Here is a 23,569-nt window from a genome sequence, read left to right as displayed (position 1 = left end):
TGAAGAGATCGAAGAGGTTATAAAAGAACTGAAGAGGGGAAAGGCCCTGGGACCAGATGGATTTACATCAGGATATTACAAAGAAATGAGAAATGTTTTGATGATACCATTGAAAGAAGTTATGAATAATATCCTAAAAGCAAGAGACATCCCAGAAACGTGGAAAGAAGCATTTATTACATTGATTCCAAAACTGTTGGTTTGCAAGCCCCCTCCACAGAGGCTGGCCCCTCTCACTGTCCTCGGAGCTTGCTTACCGGTAACCTCCTCTGGCTGATATCTTGGACAGACCAGGGAGATTTTGATAGGCGACATTTTCCCAAGCGTGGGTAAAATGCACAACCCCTCCCTCCTGCTTCCGCAGGGGAAAGAAAAGTAGTCAGAAATCTATTTACATGATGTTTATTTCTGACATTACAGCACTAGAGAAAAACACGTCCTTTCAGTTCAGTTCTTCCAGCATGTCTGACAAACTTCCTGAACATGCGCAGTCGGAAGGTTTCAAATTACACTCTTCACAAAGACTTATCCAGCCTGTGAACGTCCGGGGAAATTCTTCTTTCCCACAGATAGGCGCATCATGTGATGTCCACAATCTGGGTGTCTGCAGCTGTGATGTTTCCATATACTGACAAAAACAAGACTCGGATCTAACTCAAGTTAAAAATTATAGGCCTATTTCATTGTTGAATACGGATTACAAAATATTTGCGGGGATTCTAGCGAAGAGAATGAAAAAGATATTGACAAGAATTATCCATAAAGACCAAGCAGGGTTCCTGCCAGGCAGACTAATGAAAGATAATGTAAGGAATATAATTAATATTTTGGAATATCTGACTGCCAGGAATGAGAAACAAGCGATATTAATGTTTGTGGATGCTGAAAAGGCCTTTGATAATATAGTATGGGATTTTATGCTGATAAATTTGGAGTATATGGAGGTGGGGAAAGAGTTTTTCAATGGAATCAAGGCAATATATACAGAGCAGAGAGCTAAACTGATAGTTAATAATGTAGTTACGGAAGATATAAAAATATCTAAAGGAACAAGACAGGGTTGTCCGCTCTTGCCATTGTTATTTATAACGGTCCTAGAGGTCTTTTTAAGTGCGATCAGACAAAATAGATCAATTAAAGGGGTGACAGTAGGTCAGAATGAATACATAGTTAAAGCCTTTGCCGATGATCTGGTTATAACGATGGAAGAACCATTGGAAAGTGTTAAAGAAGTATTGGAGGAGATTGAACAATTTGGAAATGTGGCCGGGTTTAGATTGAATAAAAAAAAAACTAAAATAATGGTCAAAAATATGGAGCATAATACGATAGAAATAATGCAACAACAGACAGAGATAGAGGTGGTGAAGAAAGTAAAAAAATTGGGAATTTGGCTAACTCCTAAAAACATTGACCTGTTCCAAAATAATTATGTACAGGTTTGGAAGGGAATAGGGAATGACCTGGAGGTGTGGGGTAGAATGAAACTGTCTTTTTGGGGCAGACTCTCTACGATAAAGATGAGCGTGCTTCCAAAGATGCTATTTCTATTTCAGACTATTCCCATTATTAAGGGGGTAGGGATTTTTAAGGACTGGCAAAGAGTGATTTCAAGATGTATTTGGCAGGGTAAGAAGCCAAGAATAAAATTTAAACTATTAACAGATGTGAAAGAAAGAGGAGGCTTCGCCCTGCCAGATATGAAATTATACTACGAAGCAGCATGCTTATGTTGGTTAAAGGAATGGAAAGTTTGTAGAATATCTGAAAAATGTATGTGATGTGCAAACAACGCTAGTGGGGTTTCAAGAAGCACTGTAAAAGTTTAAGATGTATTGTTAAAAAGAAATAGAAAGGGGAGGGAAGACAAATGGCAATACAAGGAAGGGAATGCGTATTAAAGAGTAATTACGGATGATTACCAGAGAAGCTGAAGAAAGTTCAAAAAGATTAATTTGTTAAAACTTGGATAAAATTGTATAATTGTGTTGGAAAATGAATAAAAATTTATATATATATAAAAAGGAAAATGTCGATCACTTCTCCGACCTAGGCAGTTATTTTTCCACAAGGGCCAACATTGATGCAGAAATCCAGCATTGCTGGAGCTCTGCGAGTGCTGATTTCTCCCCATTGAAGTGCAGAGTGTTTGAGGACTGGGACATTCGCAGGGAAACCAAGATGCTTGTTTACAAAGCTATTGTACTACTGCCAACCATATTGTATGCTTGTGAAACATGGACCACTTATAAACGCCATCTCCAACTCCTCGAAAGATTCCATCAACGGTGTCTCCGAAAAATTTTACACATCACTTGGGAAGACAGGCGAACTAATATCAGTGTACTGGAAGAAGCAAAGATCACAATGATTCTTCAACATCAACTTTGTTGGACTGGTCATGTTGTGTGGATGCCTGATGATCGTCTTCCAAAGCAACTACTCTATTCAGAACTTAAAAATGGAAAACGTAATGCTGGTGGTCAACAAAAGAGGTTTAAAGACGGTATTAAGGCAAATCTAAATAAATGTTGTATAAACACTGACAACTGGGAAACACTGGCTTACGAGTGCTCCAGTTGGAGAACAGCCTTTACCAAAGGTGTCATGGACTTTAAAGACACTCGAACTCAGGCCGCAAGGGAGAAGCATGCCAACAGGAAGCCATGCTTGGCAAATCCACACGTGATCAACTCCCGCCTGGAAACCAATGTCCCCACTGTGGAAGGACACGTGGATCCAGAATTGGCCTCCACAGTCACTTACGGACTCATTCTTAAAATCGTGTTTATGGAAGACAATCGGCTACGAGTTATCACCAAAGAAGAAGACTACCACTGTCATTAGCTTTACTATTTGGGGTTTTTAATGGATTGTGATCTTAACCCTTGGCGTATCTTAGTTTTGACATTTTATTTATCCTGATTATGTCTGTTTTTCTTCTTTAATAAATGCCTTTAGCTGGAACCGAGGGGGCCCCGACACCGATGCGCTACTCCTCGCCTCCTCAGAGACAGAGGCCCCACCCTTTAACTGCCGCCGGTTTGGAAAGACGAGCGCAGTATTTACTAACGACGCCTATTGTAACGTCCTTTTTTTTGCAATGCTTCATGGGAAATGCAGTCGATAGCGGGCCGACTTTTCCTCAAAAGCGAGGATTGCGGCCGCCAGGAACTGCAACTCCCAACAAGCCCCGCGGCCGGCATTGTCCAGCCTGTGGCGCTGGGAGCAGGGAGGATGGCGGCAGGTTTGTAAAAGGTCTGGCGGGTGTATTCGCTGCGGAGTAGCAGCCCGATAGGAGGGCGGGGAGGTTGGCACTCGTGGAAGTTTAGGTTTCTTCTTACGCCGCTGTGAGGTAATTTGGGGTCTCCCCAAATATCTGCGGAAATCGTCTTACTAGATTAGTCGGTCTCCAGAGGCCGCTTTCTTTTCTTAATTTTGTCTTCTGTGTATGTCTGTCCGTTGTGTTTTATTCTCCTCTTTCCCTACACTCTGTATTTATGGGTTGTTGCCTTTTAATATGAGAGAGCACAGGAAGTGTTGCCGTTTGTGACCCTGGCTGAGGCTCAGCCCAGTTGTGGCTTTTATATATATATAAAATACACTTCCCACACACCCCTCTTTGCGATAACGAAAGCTGAGGTGGCTTTCAATTAAAAATCACAAATGGCAATAAAATTAGAAGCAATACCAGCTATGAGTCCTGACCTGATTCTTAAAACTTTTTGTTTCCTGTTTAGTTTAATAATAATTTTATTATTTATCCCCTCCCCTCCCCCAAAAATCTGGCTAGGTTTCCCCAGCTGCTCTGAGTGGCTTCCGGCAGAATATAAAAACATAATAAAACGTTAAAAACATCAGATGTCTTCTAAAAGTTGTGCACTTCTTAATCTCCTTGACATCTGAAGAGAGGATGTTACTGCCGAGGCCTCTGCCTGGTGCCCTGTAACTTCGTTTCTCACATTGAGGGAAGCAGCAGACCTTCAGAGGAGGACCTCCGTGTCCTGGCTAATTGATGAGGGGTAGAGATGCTCCTTCAGGTATACTAGGCCGAGGCCATTTAGGGTTTTAAAGGTCAGCACCAACACTTTGAATTGTGCTTGGAAATGTACTGGGAGCCAGTGAAGAGCCTTTAGGTCCAGTGTTATATAGTTATCTATGTTATACAATTCTATTTTCTGTAATCCAATATCTGATGAGGGTTGATATTTCCAAAACCACTGAGATTGTTTCAGGAAACTTAGTTGAGAATTTCAAAGTCAAATTGAAAACTTCTTAATCTTTCTTAATGGTGGCTCTGAGTTTTTTATATGTTTTATGTGTTTAATATGTCTGGATTATAAATTTTTATGGATTTAATTGTTTAAATTATGCTGGGAAAGGCTGAATGAATGAGTAGTATTAGTCTGGTTTTTTGTTAAGTTTTATTTGCTGTTATAATCTGAAATAATGTTATACTATGAATTAATGATTGCCTAGCCTGCCCCATATTTCATGTAACCAAGACTGAAGGACCAAGCTGGTTCTGTCTGGGCTCTGAGTGAACACTGTCATGCAAAGAATGATGGATTCTGTGTATCCACTTGATAAATCTTTGTTTTATTGTACAGGTACTGAAGTTGGGTATCAAAGACCTTGGCCAGCGATATAGATTAGTTAAGGTTGGACTACAACAATTATTTCCCAGATGGCCACCTCTACAGATTTGAATTGGGAAGAAAACTTGATCGCACACTGGATGTCTAATGCTCCCCGTGCTGGAGTTATATTAAATCCTTCTTTCCATAGTTTGAAAACCACTAGAGCACTCAGTATTGACGATGCCTCACCAGGTGTTTCAAGTAATTCACTACACAGTTCCAGCAGCATTTCTCTAAGTGAAAACTCTCTACAGATACAGCAAGCTGTTGCATTGAGCAGTCCTTGTGGGGACAAGTTGGACATATCCAAAACACTTTCTCCAATTTCATTTGCTAAGGAGGAGCAAATGCTAATTGTTAAAGATGCACCAGGTCAGTGGGTAGCCCTGCAAAGTGATACTGAATGTGATCAGCTGGATGGTCTGGATGAAGAATGTTGCACTGATCTACTTCTTCAAAAGCTTGAGCAGGTAAAAAAAAAAAGCCTCTATTTACACCTATTATTTATTCTGTCTAGAAAAAAAGCAGTATTTTCGCAAGTCAATACTGCACAATTTGTGACCCAATAAGCTGAACTTGCATACTGAACCCCATGAAACTATGATGGTGGCAGTTGTGCTATTCACTACTATATTCTAGCTCTGTTAATGAGGCAGTTTAGCTTATCCCTTGGCAGGTATATTTATGAAACAGTGTTGTTTTGCTTGAGACTGGTAGGCTTTACTGATGAATTGAGGCTTGAATTTCAGTATGGTATTGCAATGCCTATTTGTCTATTTTGATTCTAGTTGTGTACTAATATGTAATTCTACAGTCCAAATGGCACTTGTTGGACTTGGGCCCTAGTGTAAATTGTGGTCGCTTTAGTGTATTCTGACGTGTCTGTGAACTATTTTCTTACAAATAAAGATTAGATTAATTGCTCTAATATGCGAGTTCTAATAATGTATTTGGCTTCTTAGCTCAAAGGACTGCAACAGCACAAGCAGGAACAGCTGAAAAGGCAACAAATGGAGCAAATTCAAAGGCTAATGGAAGAACAACAGAAACTACTTTCAATGGTCTCTGAGCAGCAAACACATACTGGTAAGGGGATATGCTGAAATTGTCTTTACAACTGTAGCATGGTTAAAACAGACAGAAATAGATAAGGTTTTTTATGCCTGGACACTGCTAAAATACATAAACATTGCTTAGTCAAATAGTTATTTGGTCAGGAATTCTTGTATCAAATCAGAATTGGTACCAGGGGCTGCTTTCCATATTACAGCTTCCCAATAATGATCTGTCCTTGAAAGTTCCTCTTGCATCTTTAAAATTAGTATTTATTGGGATGTTGCTCAAGCTCTGAGACAGACTCCATTTGGGTGCTGCTAATGTTTGCAGGTCATTTTCTTTTGCTTGTATAAACTGGCATGCCCAAGTTGCATTTTAAGGACAGAATGAACATTGTGGGATTTCACTGGTGCTGGGAAATCATATTGTTTAGAATAGTTTTCTTTAATCTTCAACCCACCATGTTGAGCACAGTCCATAAGCCATGTATTGTGGCCTGCCAGTGGTCTGACATCTCCTCTTGCCCCTTTTTGTGATTGCAAGCCCACATAGGCAGCAAAAACAGGAGGCTTACTGAGCCCTTAGTGGGCCACTGCATAGCTGGTGATTGTGCTTAGCTCAGTGGATCACAAGATCCACCAATCTGATCTAAAAAGAGATGCAATACTCATGATAACAATATTGACTATTGACTACCAAGAAATGGAAGGTTCTAGTTATTTTGACGAGCTTCTTGATCAAAGATGAAGTAAACAAATAGATGAATATACAGTGGATATTACAAAATCCTCAACCAGAAGTTTTGCAGTTGTTTCTTCTTATCCATCTTTTGCTACATGGATGGTTGGCAACTGCATGCCTAAAGCATTGCCAGGTTTCAGGCTTTCTTGATAATGGTTCTAAAAATCCTGTTACTGGCAGAATACATAAAGACAGGAAAACCACACCCCTTCTGCTATTTCTCCACATAAGTAATACAAATATCCTCTGCTATGGTTTTCTGTTTAACTGTAAGGCTTTCGTGTAATGGAAGATTGCTTGAGTCAAAGATGTGATCATCCATCTCACTCACCTCCTGTGCCGTCTCTTCCACCACATCGCAATGGAGACAGTGTTTATTGGAACAGTGGGCCTTGCATTCCTTCTCCTGTTGAACAAAAGGATTCTCTTCAAAAATCCAAGAATGGCCAAATATTGAAGGGAACCATCTCTGCAGATCCTTTTTGTGAGAGAGAGGCTTTAGATTTGTCTTTCAAAATGCAGAATGAATTGAAGGTTGAAGATCAAAATGACACTTCAGGTAAAACATTCGTCTAACTAAACTAATTATTAATATTGCCTGTATGAATACTAATATCAGAGGTTTTTGTAAAGGTTACTGAGAACATTTAAATATTGAGGTCCAGAAATGTGCTTGCTGCTGCTGAGCACGTTCTTTAATTCTGGAGAGATGCTGCTTTTTCTCCAGAGTTTGAAGCAGTGCAAAGGAATCTTCCAGACCTACCACTAAATATCAGTGGTAGATCATACAGTGGAACCTCGGGTTGCGAATGTGATCCGTGCGGGAGGCACGTTCGCAACCCACAGTGCTGCGTCTGCACACGCGTGTGACGCGATTTGGCGCTTCTGCGCATGTGTGAGTGCCAAAACCTGGAAGTAATCTGTTCTGGTACTTCCAGGATCGGCGCGTCCATAACCCGAAAACGCGCAACCCGCAGTGTTTGCAACCCTAGGTGTGACTGTATTTTGCTTCTTTCTGAGCCTTTTCAAGGCATATGGCATATTAAATTTCTCCCCACTCCTAACTCTATAGTGCTAAGAGCTGAGGAGGAGAGGGACTTTCCCCACAGTAGCACTGGGCCTCAGAGAAGCTCAGAGCACCTTTGATGCTCATAGTGGTAACACAGAATAAGACACTGCCTGTCCTCCTTGGAGGGGGGGGGGGAGTATCAGTCCATTAGCAAGCAATTATTTGGTTGGCTATTAAGGACAATCAAATTTTTAAGATCACTTTAATACTACTTTTCAGCCATCTTCTGTAATAGTAGTAGTAGTAAATGCATTGGGCACAATTCATTCATGCTATGGACACAGAAGGCCCAACAGGGCTCAGCAATAACCTCACCCCAGGTTATAGGCAGTAACATGGCCTGTAAAGGGAAGTGGAATTTTTTGTAGGATAGACGTATTCTAAGCAAATACATAAAATCATTGGTAAGCATGGAGACAGAGGATATGATTAAATGTTATAGGTGTAATCAGGAAACCTAACAGGGTGCAATATAAAGTGGTGCAGTTCTTATGTTCACATCATGACCTCGGAAATATTTTAAATAGCCCTGTGAAGTAAATATTGCACATGGGATGGGGGCTTGTTAGGCGAATTAATGGTATATTTCAGACCATCTATTGAGTTGTAGGGTGAGCTGAGCTGAGATTTAACTTTCTGGATCATAATTGTAGCTACTGAGCTACACCAAATACCTTCATTCAGTTAGAGATGAAACACATTGTTTTGCATAGGAGATCATATATATTGTCAAGAGCCAGCGGACCTTCCTATTTAAAGTGTGAAGAACTTTATTCATTAAAAGAGCTTCTGGATTTGCAGTTGTTGTAAAGATATGGCTGAAAGATAAATTGACTGGCTAGACAATGACAAAGGGACTGATTAAAATTCAGTTCCAAGTTCCTGCTGCAATTGTGACACAAGTGTATGTAGGCAGGTGTAACGTTTGGGACTGGTGCCTGAGTTTGCTTATTTTCCTCTTCATTCCCTGTGCTTTCATTTTGTTGTGTTTGAATTGTAAGCATGTGGGCAGGCACTGTTTTTCTTTTATTTCTGTGCCAATGCATCTTACATATATACAAAAGTAAAACTTTAAACTACAATATCCCTACAATACAATACAACATATATGTCTGTGTTGTTCTTATGTAAGCTACTCCAAGGTCTGCTCAACTTAGAAGTTGAGAAAAAAATCTTAAATATTAGTGAGCTAGTAAACTGGTACTTTGAGTAGAAATTGGCTAGCTGATCAGCTGCACTGCTTTTTTGCAGCTGATCAGCTGCACAGATAGCTCAAGAGGCCTTCTGTGTCTTGAATAAGGACTTGATCAAACAAAGAAAAGCAAGGTTTGTAACTTGAATGAAGGGCCGGCGGGCGGGGGGCTTATCTCCTCTGGCTTCATGCCAGCTGAGTGAAATGTCAAGTTTTTCTCTTTATTTTGCAGGAGAAAATAGTCAGATTCTGGAGCAAAATCTACTCGGACATGTAGATGGTGACATTAGTTGTAAAAGCACCAGGGATGCAGAGACCTCTGAAAGCCAGATTGGAGGGAAGTGCTTGGAAACACCCAATGCTGAGGAAAGGTGAGTTTGTATGCAAAATGGCCTTGATACCCAGTGAACAACCCCCCACTTCCCAAAAAAGAAACCCAGTTGTGAAGGTAGAAAACTAGCAGTGGCAACTACCCAGTGTATTGCACAGAGTGTCATATGTACAATGACCTGAAAGCTGGACAGAAGTTGTGGGTGTATGCTTGTTCTCTGAGAGTCAGAAGCACACTGCACAAGATTTCTATCCCCTTGAGACCAAGGTAGCTAACCTGGAGAAAATAAAAGAGGCCTTTGAGACATAGTTGAGGTGTCTTATTATCAGGGTCCTCTTCTGTTATGGGGAATGAGGGTCTATGGGGAAGGAGGTTGTCACTCTGAGAAAGAGGGACATGATTCCTTTTAATAATAATAGTAATAGTAATAATTTATTATTTGTACCCCACCCATCTGGCTGGGTTTCCTCAGCCACTCTGGACGGCTTCCAACAAAGATTAAAAATACATTAAAATGTCACACATTAAAAACTTCCCTGAACAGGGCTGCCTTCAGATGTCTTCTAAATGTGAGGTAGTTGTTTATCTCTTTGACATCTGATGGGAGGGCGTTCCACAGGTCGGGCGCCACTACCAAGAAGGCCCTCTGCCTGGTTCCCTGTAGCTTTGCTTCTCGCAGTGAGGGAACCGCCAGAAGGCCCTCGGCGCTGCACCTCAGTGTCTGGGCAGAACAATGGGGATGGAGACGCTCCTTCAGGTATACTGGGCCGAGGCCATTTAGGGCTTTAAAAGTCAACACCAACACTTTAAAGGGATCCATTCCTTTGTGATGAACCAATATCCTGTCTTTTATAAGATCTGACAATAAAATGTGAGTGTCTTGCAATAGACCTGTTGCTGCTAGTATTCAAGAAAGAAAACAGACATTTGAAGAGTTCCTAGAAGAACAGATACGACTAGAAGAACAACGGCTGAGCCAAAAAGGAAATAAAAAGGTTAGTAATTAGAAATGCTTCTTGCAGTTATATATAAAATGTATAACAACTGTGAGAATAAGTTCCTGCTTCAGTTATGTTGGTTTCACTCTTGTAGGTGCAACACATGAAATTCCAGACGTCCCAAAAAGTTTTATATTAGTACTTTGATAGAGCAAGCAAAACACATAAATAGAAATATAAGAAAATGAAAAGGTCTTTTTGTTTTTGATTTTTAGGATTCTGAAAGATCAACATTCCAGACACCAGTTGCAAAACGACCCTTTCTAAAACGAGGTGAAGGTTTAAGAAGGTTTGCTGGTGCAAAATGCAAAGCAGCTAATCAGAAAGAAAGCAAAGTAACTCCTCACCTTAATGCATCAGAAGTAAAAAACCCAGTTAAAGCAGACAAGCCACAGCTTCACCGGAAAACGGCCACTTCAAATAAAGAACAAAATTCTGACAATTTTGTGTCTAAAAATGGTAATCAGAATGGTAAAATGAAGAAAGCTCCAGCTCTTCCCGCTCGAAAAACAGCAGTGCTCAGAACTTGTGCTGGGAAAGCCATCCCTTCATCTACAAGACGAAATCCCAGTGAAAGGAAATCTGGACAACTGAGAGAGTTTGCCAGGTCAGAAATAAATGGTGAAAGAGAAAAGAATAAAGATAATATAATGGCACTTGCAAAGCTGGATGAAATTGGCTGTGAGTTACCCAAAGAAAAGTATGCGCAACCAGCACAAGTGACCAAACATCTTACAAATTCCTCTGAAAAAGACCTAGACCTCTCTTTTGAACTTTCTTTCCAGAAGAAATTGGAAAACTGGGATACTGAAAAGGAAAAAGAGGAAATTGAATTGGATGAATTTTTGTTTCTAGAGCAGGCTGCTGATGAAATCTCCTTTGCCAGCAATTCCTCACTTATTGTAAGGATCTTGGATCAAGGCCAGCAGATTTCTACAGGGCGCAGACTGTCTTCTACTCCCATTAAATCGAGGCAGCAACAACAGCAGATAAATGTGCAGGACGCTACAGCTGTGGAGAACAGAAATGGAGACGCATGTGTTTCCCAACCAGCAAACAATGAGAAGGACAGAGGGATGATCACTGAATCCCAGGCATCTGAAATGCTGAAGGATCATCAAAATAAAATTGACAGTAAAATGCTTCAGGCTTTCCCCACTGAGTTTCAAGGTTTTGGAGACACTGAGTGGGACGAAGATAAATCTGGTGAAAGTAGTGATGTGACTTTGGGGTCTGAGGAGGAATTTGAGACTACCATAAAGCCTGCTGAGAGAGCTAAAAAGTTTGATTTGAGTCATAGAGGTGACAGTCCTGAATTTTCAGAGTACAAAGAAGGCACAAATAGAGATGCCTCCCTTGGCTTACTAGAAAAAAATGTTGGTAGCATCCAGTGTAGCAAGATAAACAAGGGTTCTGAATTTCAAACTGTGTGTTGTGCAAATGGAAATCAAGTTGATTTTGATGACGAAACATCGTGGACGGACTTTGACGAGAATGGGAGTCGGTGTACCCAAGTACCAAATGATGACTTGGTTATTAAAGGACCGTTGTCCCCTGACTGTTCAGCTACGAATGAGGCATTTTTTCCAGATAAAAGGATAAAGAGGAAGATTGCCGTAGCAAAGAAAGGGGATGTTCTGGCCAGGCAAAGTGTGGCAGACAGTGAGGCAATTGCACCCCCCACAACAGATCTGATGCTGAAGCTCTTTCCTTCTCTGAGGCCCAAACAGAAGGTAGAGGCACAGCAAAGACATGATGCCAAACCCAATGTGTCTCAGGAAGAATCAGGAGGTAAGTAAGAGGGATAAATGAGTATTGAGCGTAATAATCAGTCCCATAAATCTCCTCAATAGCAGTAGTAATCTTCAAAGCCTATATCCCTCTGTCCTGCTTTTCAGCTTGCATTCTCAGGGTTTTAGATTCTTCAACAAATTGCCAAGCAATTTATTGGAGCCAATTTGCTTTTCAGACTGGTTTCTATTTTAATGGCTACAATTTTATGTGTTTTAAGCCCATTTATTTCATCCAGTCTTACAGCGACTCACTCATAGTTTCAGTCTGGATATGTATGCGTAAAAGCTGACCTGGAAGTCAGCGGAGTTGGCTTTAAAACTCCTATAAAGATGGCAAAGATCAGAGAGGGTGGGAAACTGGTAAAACGTTACCACACAACAGTATGGTGTATACATTGACATTTGTGCATCAAACATTGTGCACCTGTTCTTTGTCAGGAGACATGGCTCGTTCCCAGCTACTGAGAGAGAAACTTGTTGAATTGGAAGTTGAAATTGAACGGTTTAGGGAAGAAAATGCGTCCCTCACAAAACTTCGAGAAGAGCGTGAGAAGGCTTTGGAGAAGTTCAGGTAACTTAAAGAGCCTGTCTGATTTTTATCCTGTTGATGTGAAGTTGATTTAACCTAGAGCAGGCTTGCCACTTAGGACCCACCTGCCATCTATGACAACCCATTCATTTAACATAAATCCATCCTTTCCTGTTAAAAAGCTCAAGGTGGCTAACAATGTATAAACAATAAATGAAACCCACATTACTAGAAGCAGCAAGAAACAAAAAGAGAAAAGGCAGCTATTGAAAACAAGTGCATATTCTCAAGTGATAAAAACATTTCAGTGCAACTAATACAGTCTGGTGCAGAAGCTTAAAATGACCCCCCCCCCCCCAAAAACCCCTCTAATAAGCAGGAAGGAAGGTTTTGATGAAATGATGGGAAGAGTTTGCGAGGGTCTTTCACAACCTGGGTGGAGGCCACTGAAATGGTTATGAATAGTATACCTGGTTCTTCTAGGCCCCTCTTTTGGGTGCCAACTAAGTATAGTTCAGGGGAATGCACAAGAGAGCTTAAGATACAGTGGTGCCTCGCAAGACGAAAAGAATCCGTTCCGGGAGTCTTTTCGTCTTGTGGTTTTTTCGTCTTGCGAAGCAAGCCCATTGACGGGGTAGCGCTATTAGCGCTATTGGCTAAAAAAGGGCTAAAAACGGCTTTTTTAGGGGGGGGATTAGCGGTTTTGCTGCTAAAATGCTTTTAGCAGCTTAGCGATTCAGAATAAGGGGTTTTGGAGCAAAAAAAAATATTCGATTTTTTCCGTCATTTTTCGTCTTGCGAAGCAAGCCCATAGGGAAATTCGTCTTGCGAAGCGCCTCTGCAGACAGAAAACCCTTTCGTCTTGCGGGTTTTCCGTCTTGCGAGGCATTCGTCTTGCGGGGCACCACTGTATTAACAGACGAGTGGGTTCATACAGGACTAGGTTGCCCTTCAGTTATCCTGGTCCCAAACCACGAAGGGCTTTAAATTCTCCACTAGCAATTGGGGCACGATACAAGTTGGAAGCAAGGGCAGTTGTTTCAATAAGAGAGTCACATACTCTGATGAACCACTGAGCTGCCATGTTTTGTACCAGTTACAGGTTTCTGGACTTTATTAATAATGAGGCCCTATGCAGAAGACATAGTAGCCCAGCTGTACAACATGTGTTTAAAATGGCATGCAGGACAATGTGCAAGCCAGTGGGACCCACAGAACAGGGGCAGAATAGTACCTAGAAGTACCTTCCCTTAATATTAAATCTCAAAGCACTGACATCTAGATAACAGTTGATAACAATGCAATTGACTAATTTAGCTGCAGTAATAGATGCCAGAGACAATGCATCATACAGGGCTAATTAATTTAGTAGTTTGCAAACAATAAACTATGCAGCTATTTTACTGGGCAGTTGGAAATTACCTATTTTGCTAATCAAGAAATATTGTGGAGTTTCTGAAGATATGGCCTGTTGGTTTACTGGGATTTAAGTAGAGACCCAAGAAGGATGACCTAAGAAAGCGTGAGGTCTGTTACAGCAACAGTGTCTGGTGGTTGTGTTCTAGGAGAGCTTTTTAAAAATATACTATAAGGGGTGTCTTGGGGAGCTAACATTCCTAAGATACAATGTTATCAATAAAACATACAATTTTGCAAGGAGCAGCATTTTTTGCTGTTCTGAAATTATTACTGTCAATTTTCAGGAAAGAAGTTGCTGACTTTGAACAACAGAAAACCAAAGAGCTTGCTCGAATAGAAGAATTTAAAAAAGAAGAAACAAGAAAGCTGCAAAAAGAACGTAAAGTTTTTGAGAAGTATGCACAGGCAGCTAGAGCTATTCCAGATAAAAAGGAACGGGATGAAATTCAGGTATGAATGCAGGGGAAAGCCTATATGGTTACTTTGATTGGGATCAGATTTACTGGTTGTTGATTTAAGGTGGAGAATGTCCACTGAGTAATTTTATTACAGGTATTGCATTTATTACTGCAGTATAAAGTGATTTGTCTTTTTCTTCAGTTTGTGTATTTTAACATAGCAGAAAATGACCTGCTTGCATGTTGTTTTCTCAAGGCTTTGAAGCAGCAAATGGCAACCTTGCAGGAAGATTTAAAAAGAAGAGAGACAAAATGGTCAACAACCCACATTCGTCTTAGAGACCAGATAGAGGCCTTAACTAGGGAGAATGTGCAACTACGGGAAGAGATCAAAATTATGGAACGATTTCGTTTGGATGCTTGGAAGAGAAAAGAAGCGTCTATAAACAAGAAGAAAACTGGCTGTGATAAGAAAGCAGAGTCAGCAGTAAGGTTTCTTTCCCCCTTCTATCTCTTTTCAGGTGTAAAAGTGGTAGAGTAGTTAATGTGACACACTCAGACTGGGAGACCCGGGTTCAAATCTCCATTCAGTCATGAAGCTCCCACTTTCTCTGCCTAACCTATTTCCCAGGGTTGCTGTGACAATAAGAGTTGCGTGGAGGAAAAACACACCTGAAACTTGCCTGAAAAGGATGAATTAAGGAATCACAAACTGCCCAGGCACCTTAGGTTGCACAAATTTGATTTACATTTGTGTACTTGTCATTATTGAGTCTCAGGCTGATGCTTTTGAGCCATTAGTCCAGGCATAGGCAAACTCCGGCCCTCCAGATGTTTGGGACTACAGTTCCCATCATCCCTAGCTAACAGGACCAGTGGTCAGGGATGATGAAAATTGTAGTCCCAAACATCTGGAGGGCTGGAGTTTGCCTATGCCTGCATTAGTCTGTCTCTTTTGGTAGGAGAGTAGATAGAATCATTAATGTGGGACTGTTGGGACAGAACTTTTCAACTTTTTTTAATTTGACAAGCTGCCTTGTCAAAAGTGGCAAAAGTGTTTGAGTGAGTATCCGGAGTCATATGAGCACACCTTTCCTCCTCACTAGTGCTCCCCCAATCCAAATCTGCTCTGGAGGATTCCTCAACTGTTCAGGGCACATGTTGGCAGGTTGTGGGGAAGAGTGAGAAGTCCACCTGAGTAGGCGGCCACTGTTGGCTTTCACTCTATATTATATATTACTGAACAGCTTACAGGCACACAGTTCCAAGTATGATTAAGCAAAAGTGCATACATGTTGTAAACAGCTTCCTACCATATTGACTTTAGTTTTATATTGCAAATAGCTTTGTGAACTTAATTTTGAAAAGTGGTGTATAAATATGGTAAAATAATCACCTTTTACTTTTCGGGGAAAAGGTTTGTTTTCCTGAATATTATCATTGTAGCATTTTAAGAAAAAAAAATTCTCAATAGGCCCCTGCTTTACATCCCCCCCAGCATTCTCCAGCTATATTGCAAAAAACCCAGACTCTGCCTTCAATTCCTCAAGCAGAAAAGAGCAGCAAGATGAATGGCAAAAGTGATCTGTCATCAGAAGGTAACTATAATTAGGATACAGTACCATTTCTAGTAAGCAGCAATATGACATTTTATATGCAAGTCTGCATGTTACATACCTTGTCATTCTGACACTTCAGCTACCTCCACCCCCCCCCCCACTGGTATGTTTTACAGTAATTTACCCAAGAGGCAGTAATGCCACTGATAATATTTAGTGTGGGCCTCAAATTAAATAAAATATGAGGTAGCAGAAAATTAGAGAGGGATCTACCTACCTTCTCCCCATGTCCTAGGAAATATAAGATATTAGAATCATACTTTTATTCTTGTTTGAAATAGGAAGACCCTGTGCAAAATTTAAACTAGCAGCTGCACCTGAAGAGAGTTGCTTGAACAATGTGGCAGTGACTTTTGAAGATTCCTCCAAAGCATTTATGGCTGTAAGTAAAGTACGAGAATGTTGGCTCCTGGTTTCATAAGGCAGCCTAGTGCCTTGGATAGAAATGTTTAAGCTGTGTAATAGATAACCAAAACTGACCCAAGGATGATTGCAGCATCAAGGAAGTAAGAAAACGCTAGGGAGGTTGCTATGTTAAATCTTCTCTTGCTCTTCTTGACTGTTCATGCTGTTCCTTTGGTTGAGAAATAACCCAATTTTTATGGATTAAATTTATATTCAGTATAAATGTATGTAAGGTTATAGATATTAAATTCTAGGGAAGACAGTGTTACATTCTAATTTAAAGAATGTAGGATACTGTAGTTGTATAATAGATTTTTGTCCCGTTTTGCTATTGGCATCTTTTCTCTGCGGAATAGGAATAGAGCATGCCTTCAGGTGTAGTATTTTGTGGGATGAGCAGTCCAGGAAATTTAGGTTTGCACATTTAAACCATGGCAGACATGTCATTGTGGAAAGGGTCCTGTAATGGTAGTCTGAAGACCACTTCGGTAGAGTATTTCAGTTTACATGAAGGAAGCTTGTCTCGTGGAGAAGTTCCCAGTTTGTCACCATCCAGTGCCCACAGTAATATGATTTGCCTCTGAAGACAAATTTATAGTTTCCCCCACCTCCCCATTTCAGAATTTACCCGGTAATGGAACTGTTGAATCGTCACCATCGCTAAGTCCCGATTCATCAGACAGTGAAGACGAAATAGAGAGTGAAGCCAATCATCCTGATGGAAAGGTAGTAAGTTGTTGTTTTTTCTAGCAAATGGGTGGGGGAACCTGTGGCTCTCCAGATGCTGCTGGACTTCCTTTGGGGCCAGCCAACATGGTCAAGTTCAATGCGAATTGTCCTCAAAATCAGGAGGGCAGCAGGTTTCCCATCCCTGCTCTGAAGCGATTCCAGAAAGTAGTATCGGGAGAACATTGCTATGTAAAGGAAATGCTTGCTCTTTCTTGCCTCAGAAAGGATGACCAGTTCCATACCTGCACCACCTATGAAAGTGCAGTGCTGCTGCTGCTATGCTTGGGAGCCTTTTTGGATCTGAACTAGATGTTTATGCCATTCTGCCTAATTTTCAGAATGGAGCCCAAAGAACGCAGGGAAAAATAGGAGGTGGTAACTATTTATGTATTTTTCATATTTATATACCACTTAACTACTATCATATCTAAGCACTGTACAAGAAATAAAAAAATCAGAAAAGGTGAAAATTAGTTAAAACTATAAAACCAGACATAAAGTCTCCTGGAATAAAAGTCTGGAAGTTCAGGGAGCTTCACCAAATTGGGCCTGCAATACTAAATGCATGGCTTCCATCTTTGCCACAGTAGACCTACTAAAACTGACTCTGCCAAAGACCGCAGTGATTGGGCAGGGATTAGGCGGTCCTGTTAAGGTCCTTGTAAATAAAGACAGTCTTCTCAATACAGTTTTGCTATCTATAACAAGAGATTATCCATGTTCCTCTCAACTAAGCTTTCATGCTGAATTTAGGTCCAGGCCCTATTATGCAGAGGAAACCAAATTGCCTACTTTTATACAGTCTTGCAGCTGTTTCCCATGCATTTGCCTAATACTCAAGGTCAGTTCATGCTCAGCTACAGTTAATGGTTATACCCCACAGCAAATGTGGGAATGAACTTCAGGCTTGTATGATCTTTCTCAGTGCACAGAGAAACGCTTGTGCTTATGTGAAGGCCTAACCTGAGAGTGATCTGCCTACAAAAAGGGGGTGGGATTGTTCTTTTGAGTGATGTGGCCCACTCATGTAAGCCCGCAATTAAATAAATAAGAAAAACCCTACATCAATTTCTGGCCCTCTGGATTTGTGAATCTCTAAGGGCACCATATTTAGAATTGGGACGGATACTATCCCTTATCAAATAAGCTCTGTTTGGGTTTGTTTTTGGCCTCTTCCCCTTTCTTATTCTCTGCTCGGCTTAGCCTGTAGAAGTCCACAGTCAGAATTGTTACGATACATGCTTTTATTTATCTTATTTCAGGTTGAAAAGATTTTAAAAAATGGATCCCACCTGATTATTTTCCCCAATGGCACACGGAAAGAAGTGAGCTGTGATGGGAAGACTACAACTGTAACCTTCTTTAATGGGGATGTAAAGCAAGTTCTGGATGATCGGAGAGTGGTATGTATCCAGTAAGAAGTATGTGCCATTCAGATATCGACAGAAGGTTCTATTAATGCTAAATTTGTTAACTCTTCTCAACAGATATACTATTATGCAGATGCCAAGACTACGCACACCACCTACCCCACAGGCTTAGAGGTCCTACATTTCTCAAATGGACAAATAGGTAAACAGAGACCTGGCTGTCTTGCTTGTAGCCGTTTAGGGAAGTTTTTAATATTTAATGCTGTATTGTTTTTAACACTTGATTGGGAACCGCCCAGAGTGGCTGGGGAAACTCAGCCAGATGGGTGGGGTATAAATAATAAATTAATAATATTATTTTATTATTGTACTGCTCTATAAATTGCTGTGTATTTGTGTGTATTGATGGCACACCATTAAATTGCAAGAACTACTTACAAGGCGTATGAGTATTCTGACATGAGGTATGCTCATTCATTCCTTGCAGAAAAGCATTTTCCAGATGGAAGGAAAGAGATTGTATTCCCTGATCAAACCATTAAGAATGTGTACACGGATGGGCGAGAAATGACCATTTTCCCTGATGGCACCATTGTCCGCACACAGCAGTAAGATTTATTTTCAGAAAACTATTTTAAGTGTTAAGTTTGGACTGCATTTACTGCAGCCATATAGAAAAAGGAAAGGTACCCCTGACCATTAGGTCCAGTCGCAGACGACTCTGGGTTGCAGCGCTCATCTCGCTCTATAGGCTGAGGGAGCCGGCGTTTGTCCACAGCTTCTAGCTCATGTGGCCAGCAGGACTAAGCAGCTTCTGGAGAACCAGGGCAGCACACAGCAATGGCGGTTACCTTCCTGCTGGAGCGGTACCTATTTATCTACTTGCACTTGATGTGCTTTTGAACTGCTAGGTTGGCAGGAGCTGGGACCGAGCAACGGGAGCTCACCCTGTCGTGGGGATTCAAACCGCCGACCTGATCGGCAAGCCCTAGGCTCTGTGGTTTAGACCATACAGAAAAAGTAGTGACACACATTAAAAATGCCTTTTGAGGAAACAAGACTGTGGAGGAAGAGAAAGGCTGTCAAGAACAAAATCCTCAGTGTTAACTGTGCTATGACAGTCTTTATGGTACCCTTATCCACTCTGGCCAGCTTCAGGAATACAAGGTGGGTGCCAGAGAACATGAAGCTGCTGGGCAGATGTCAAGATGATAATCTCAGCAATTTAAGAATACTTCCTGTGTAGGCTAAGATTTGTTGTGCGGAAAGTACACATTGGGAAGAACCCAAATGATATGAGGCAGAGATGCTTCTTAAAGTTACGTTTTCAGTAGGCAGGCTGTAGTAGGTATGGCAGTTAGAACAATTAGCTGCATTCTTAATTGTACCTCCCAGCAGAATTTAGCTATAACATTACATTGGTTTTAAAGGTTGCCTTTCTACTTTAAGGGATGGAAGTAAGGTTATCGAGTTCAGTAATGGCCAGCAGGAAGTGCATACAGCCCATTTCAAGAGACGGGAGTATCCAGACGGTACCGTTAAGACAATGTATGCCGATGGACGCCAAGAAACACAGTATGCTTCGGGTCGAGTTAGAGTTAAAGATAAGGATGGTGAGATTATTGTGGACACCATCCTCTAAAAGTTCATATTTTGTTCAGGTCTTAATATTTATCCATGTTTTCTCTTCTCAGAAAATGTTTGTAAAGGTTGTACATAGTAAAAATGTTTTGTCAATAAACTTGTTTTTAAAGATTAAGGCTATTCCTACTCACACAAGTCCTAATATGTAAATAGCAATACATTTCAAATATGACACTTAAACTTTTGTTTCTTATTTTTGGATAACAACTTGTTGCCAAAGCAGGTTATAACCATTTTGAAGCAATCATACACACTTTGTTCCTTTTTACAGTAAGCCCACATCTTACACTTATTTAACCTAATAAACCAACACAAACAAGATGTTTTCTGCTTCAATAATTTTAATGAACATCCTTTAGTACTTGCACAAAGCAAGTATTTCAACTTGCAACAAAGAAAAAAGGTAACTGCACTTATCAGGGAACAAACAGTAACAAATCCAAATGAAATCTCTTTATTCTGGTATTGTTTTCATCTAATGATCTGCATCTGAAAAACAAACAAAAAAATGTCAAAGCCTGCAAGCCTTGCCTTGATGTTGTAGTATTAAAATGTTACATGCTCTCCCATAGCAAAAAGCCAAGGTGGGCAACTGGCATCACCACCTGCTGCATGCTTTGCTGCACTAATTCTGACAGGAGATGAGGCTGAGGGTCACATTTCTTTCGAGGTAACCTTTCCCTGGCTGCATTTTTAGACTTTCAAATCTCTTCCCTCCTATTCCTAGCAGGGGCCCAGACTCCAAGCTTTTATTTTAAGATGAGTGTCTACCCCTCTTAAGCAAAATATGAAGCAAAATCTGCAAGCACCTGTCTAAGCAATTTCCATGAAATGAGCAAGTCTTGCTGCTCGTCTGTTTTTCACCAGTAAGTTAAGTCAGAGCTGTGACTGATGAATTGCTTGAGTTCCTAAAGAGCTTGTTTTCTCAGCCCCTTTAATGCACTTTTCCTCCTTTTATTTTCTAAGCAGAAATTTAACACATTAACCCTTGTACAGAAATACAATTATAGGAAAAACTTCACCATGGCCAAACTCTCGTTTTGTTAAGCCATACACCCCATAGTAGCCACTGTGTGGCTGGCACCTTGAGCACTCTCAAAATTCAAAATGTGTCTTTCGCTCCAAAAACGTTGGCAACATCTGTTTATTAAAATGCTAGTTATACTTACTCTTTGTTCTATGACAAATTGGCATGCAAAAATTCTATTGGTTGAGTTACTAATGCAGGTATATAATTTTAAAATCTGGACATCTGTTGAAGTTGTCCGTTTTTCATTACAGTTTGCCTACTGCTTCTAAGCAGAATCTGTAACAATTTCCCAAATTATTTCAGAACGTATTTCCCTAAACGCCAGTTGCTGGTATTTGCAGGTGGGGGGAGAGCACACTTACATTCAGAATCTGGCTGTCCACAGTGAGAACCGAGTGCTGGACGAGAGGGTCCTGATCCAGTAGGGCCCTCTTGATACAATCTTTTTCATTTTTTAAAGCCTTTATTTTCTTATTGAGACTACAAAATGAACCATCTTAAAACTCATAAAATACAAATATGTCTATGCAATTCCTGTTTGGGATTGTGAGTGGCAGAATTTTCAATGTTTTAACTCAGTGGTGCCTTTACATGCCTACCCCGAGACCTTCTGGTGAAGGGTAGGAATTCAGATACTTCTCTAGATGTTGTTTTATTCATCTCTGGTTCTTCACATTTGACAACTAATAGTAGGCCATTCCACCAAGTTACATGGATTGTTTCCATCCCGGCCAGTGATTGTAAGAACTGCAACGTTACTAAAAGTGCCAGCCTTTCCCTTCCCTCATTACTTTTTCCTTTTTCCTTGCATCTTTTAGACCTTGAGGACACGGGTAGTCTTTGTGTTTCTACTGATCTGCAAGCTCCCTTGTGACCCTTTAAAGTCGAAGAGTAGGACAAAAAAGCTTTTAATAGATAAGACAGTGTGCTTACCAGTCACTAAATTAATTCAGCAAATCCCATTTCTACTAGTTTCATGTGAACTAGGTGCCCATCTTCATATACAAACACGGTATGCTCTGGTGAATGCGTCTGCAAGTAAGATATACGGCCAATGTCAACAGGCAACATTTGAGAATCAGTACGTATTAGAGTTTCCAAAACTATACAATGATGAGAGTTCTAAACTTCTGTTCTTGGTTATCCAAATCTTGTCTGCTTCCTAAGCAAAACTCCCATTATAGAGGGGTGGCACACAGCTGGAGTGAGTTTGATGAAACTATTCCAAGACAGAATTGTAGGCTTTCACTAAAGAGTGTTCTGAGAGAATACTGACACCCCCCACCTCACAAAAAGCCCCAAATATGGAAATGTTGTTTTACAGGCAACATTTATCACTCTTGCACAGACTATATTTCAGCCATCAGATGTCCGGGTGAACAGGAACCTTTTAAAATTCCACCTGAATACTGAAAGTGGGAAAGGGAAGTTACAGTTAGGTCTGTGGATGGGAAGAGTTGGCTGGGATAAAATAAGGGAAGACTTTACCAGTGAAGAAGCATAGAGATTTTTCCCTTGGAAGCAGTCTATCATGGTCCACAATGCTTCCATGCTCCATTCGGAACAATACGGAATTTTTGTGTGCGACTCACACAAAGCTGGTTTAAATCCAGCCAGCAGAACTTTGAACGCTTGAGCAGGATACTGCATGAACTCAGGAGGAAGCTGACGTAACCTGAGGCAAAATTAAAGTCAGTGAATAACACTATTCAAGATGACAGGCCACAAGCAATTTGTTAGCTGCTGCAAAGTGGTGGTAAAAGGATGTTAATATGTATATTCAGTACAGACCAATGTCCGATCATAGTTTCACTTGTCTTGAATAGCAATTTGCACTAATACATGAGGAATGTATAGATTTACCTGCTTGTGGGTACTGTTTCGCTGGATCCATAGTCAACAAATTCCACCATAATCAAAAGAGGATTGCATTCATGAATTGAGATGAGCTTTGCCCGATACCAGAAGCCATCACTGTACTTTGCAAGGCAAGGCATGTCTAACGAAGGGAGAAAAGCGGTTTAAATTTCAGCACCCAATGCTGCAACATGGGTGGTTAATCTGGATCTGGCTCCCAAGTTTTATGCACCCCCATTGCTTTTTTAAAATAAAGTTAATTTGCAGAGGTTTTTAAAATTGACTGCCCTCATAAGTTCTCTACTGTGATACCAAAAGGTTCTGTGCCCCCAAATGTGTACCAATTCTTTTTTTTAAAGGGTTTTTGACCATGCCCACTTTGATATGCAAAGGGTTGATCATGGGTGAGTGAAGTCCTCCAGCTGAAAAAAGGGTATCCTCTCCTATAACCATTTATATTGCATTGCGGATCACCTTTAGCTAAGCAAAACTGGGAAGGCATTAAATTAAACTATCCAAAGGAATAGATTTAGGCTTGCATTCTACGTCCTACTCATCTTCCAACATTCAGCTTCATTGGATGGCTCCCTAGCTCTACTATTATGAGATGTGATAAACTGTAGATAAAGGTTTTGCAGATGGCTACTGTGTGCCAGAAACACTCCATGGCTGTCACCCCCTTTCCCAGTTATCATGATCTGGTTTTTTTGATGTCCTGCAAGAAGTGGAGTGACAGCTAAACCCACTTG

The 23,569-nt window shown here is 40.7% G+C and overlaps 2 protein-coding genes across 7 annotated transcripts in view; one reads left to right on the top strand and one right to left on the bottom strand.

Moving 5' to 3' along the window:
* Positions 1-1,752: 1,752 nt before the first annotated feature.
* Positions 1,753-20,048, top strand: CPAP (centrosome assembly and centriole elongation protein). Of its 3 annotated transcripts, none has more exons than XM_083436100.1 (17): positions 1,753-3,247; positions 4,611-5,110; positions 5,603-5,726; positions 6,712-6,996; positions 8,931-9,069; positions 9,919-10,024; positions 10,243-11,818; positions 12,259-12,391; positions 14,053-14,218; positions 14,423-14,653; positions 15,665-15,764; positions 16,067-16,167; positions 16,812-16,916; positions 18,182-18,322; positions 18,407-18,491; positions 18,777-18,897; positions 19,739-20,048. In XM_083436100.1, exons 2-17 carry the CDS (start codon positions 4,688-4,690, stop codon positions 19,929-19,931), a joined length of 4,029 nt encoding a protein of 1,342 aa, XP_083292226.1. In that variant the 5' UTR covers positions 1,753-3,247; positions 4,611-4,687; the 3' UTR covers positions 19,932-20,048. The 3 variants fall into 3 exon arrangements, with proteins under 3 accessions (XP_083292226.1, XP_083292227.1, XP_083292228.1); XM_083436101.1 differs by having other exon boundaries at positions 1,753-3,258; XM_083436102.1 differs by having other exon boundaries at positions 3,231-3,355.
* A 208-nt stretch (positions 20,049-20,256) lies between these two features.
* RNF17 (ring finger protein 17) overlaps positions 20,257-23,569 on the bottom strand; it is a 47,306-nt gene continuing 43,993 nt past the window's right edge. For all 4 annotated transcript variants that reach the window (XM_083436050.1, XM_083436048.1, XM_083436049.1 and 1 more), the window contains 4 exons: positions 22,827-22,962; positions 22,452-22,638; positions 21,897-21,995; positions 20,257-20,422 (listed from right to left, as the gene is read on the bottom strand). In XM_083436050.1, coding sequence (XP_083292176.1) covers positions 21,903-21,995; positions 22,452-22,638; positions 22,827-22,962 — 416 coding nt within the window. In that variant the 3' untranslated portion in view covers positions 20,257-20,422; positions 21,897-21,902. The remainder of the gene's footprint in view (positions 20,423-21,896; positions 21,996-22,451; positions 22,639-22,826; positions 22,963-23,569) is intronic.

This window comes from Podarcis tiliguerta (assembly GCF_965153285.1).
Source record: "Podarcis tiliguerta genome assembly, chromosome: 4".
Classification (NCBI taxonomy): Eukaryota; Metazoa; Chordata; class Lepidosauria; order Squamata; family Lacertidae; genus Podarcis; species Podarcis tiliguerta.
This window is presented reverse-complemented; position numbering and strand designations above follow the sequence as displayed.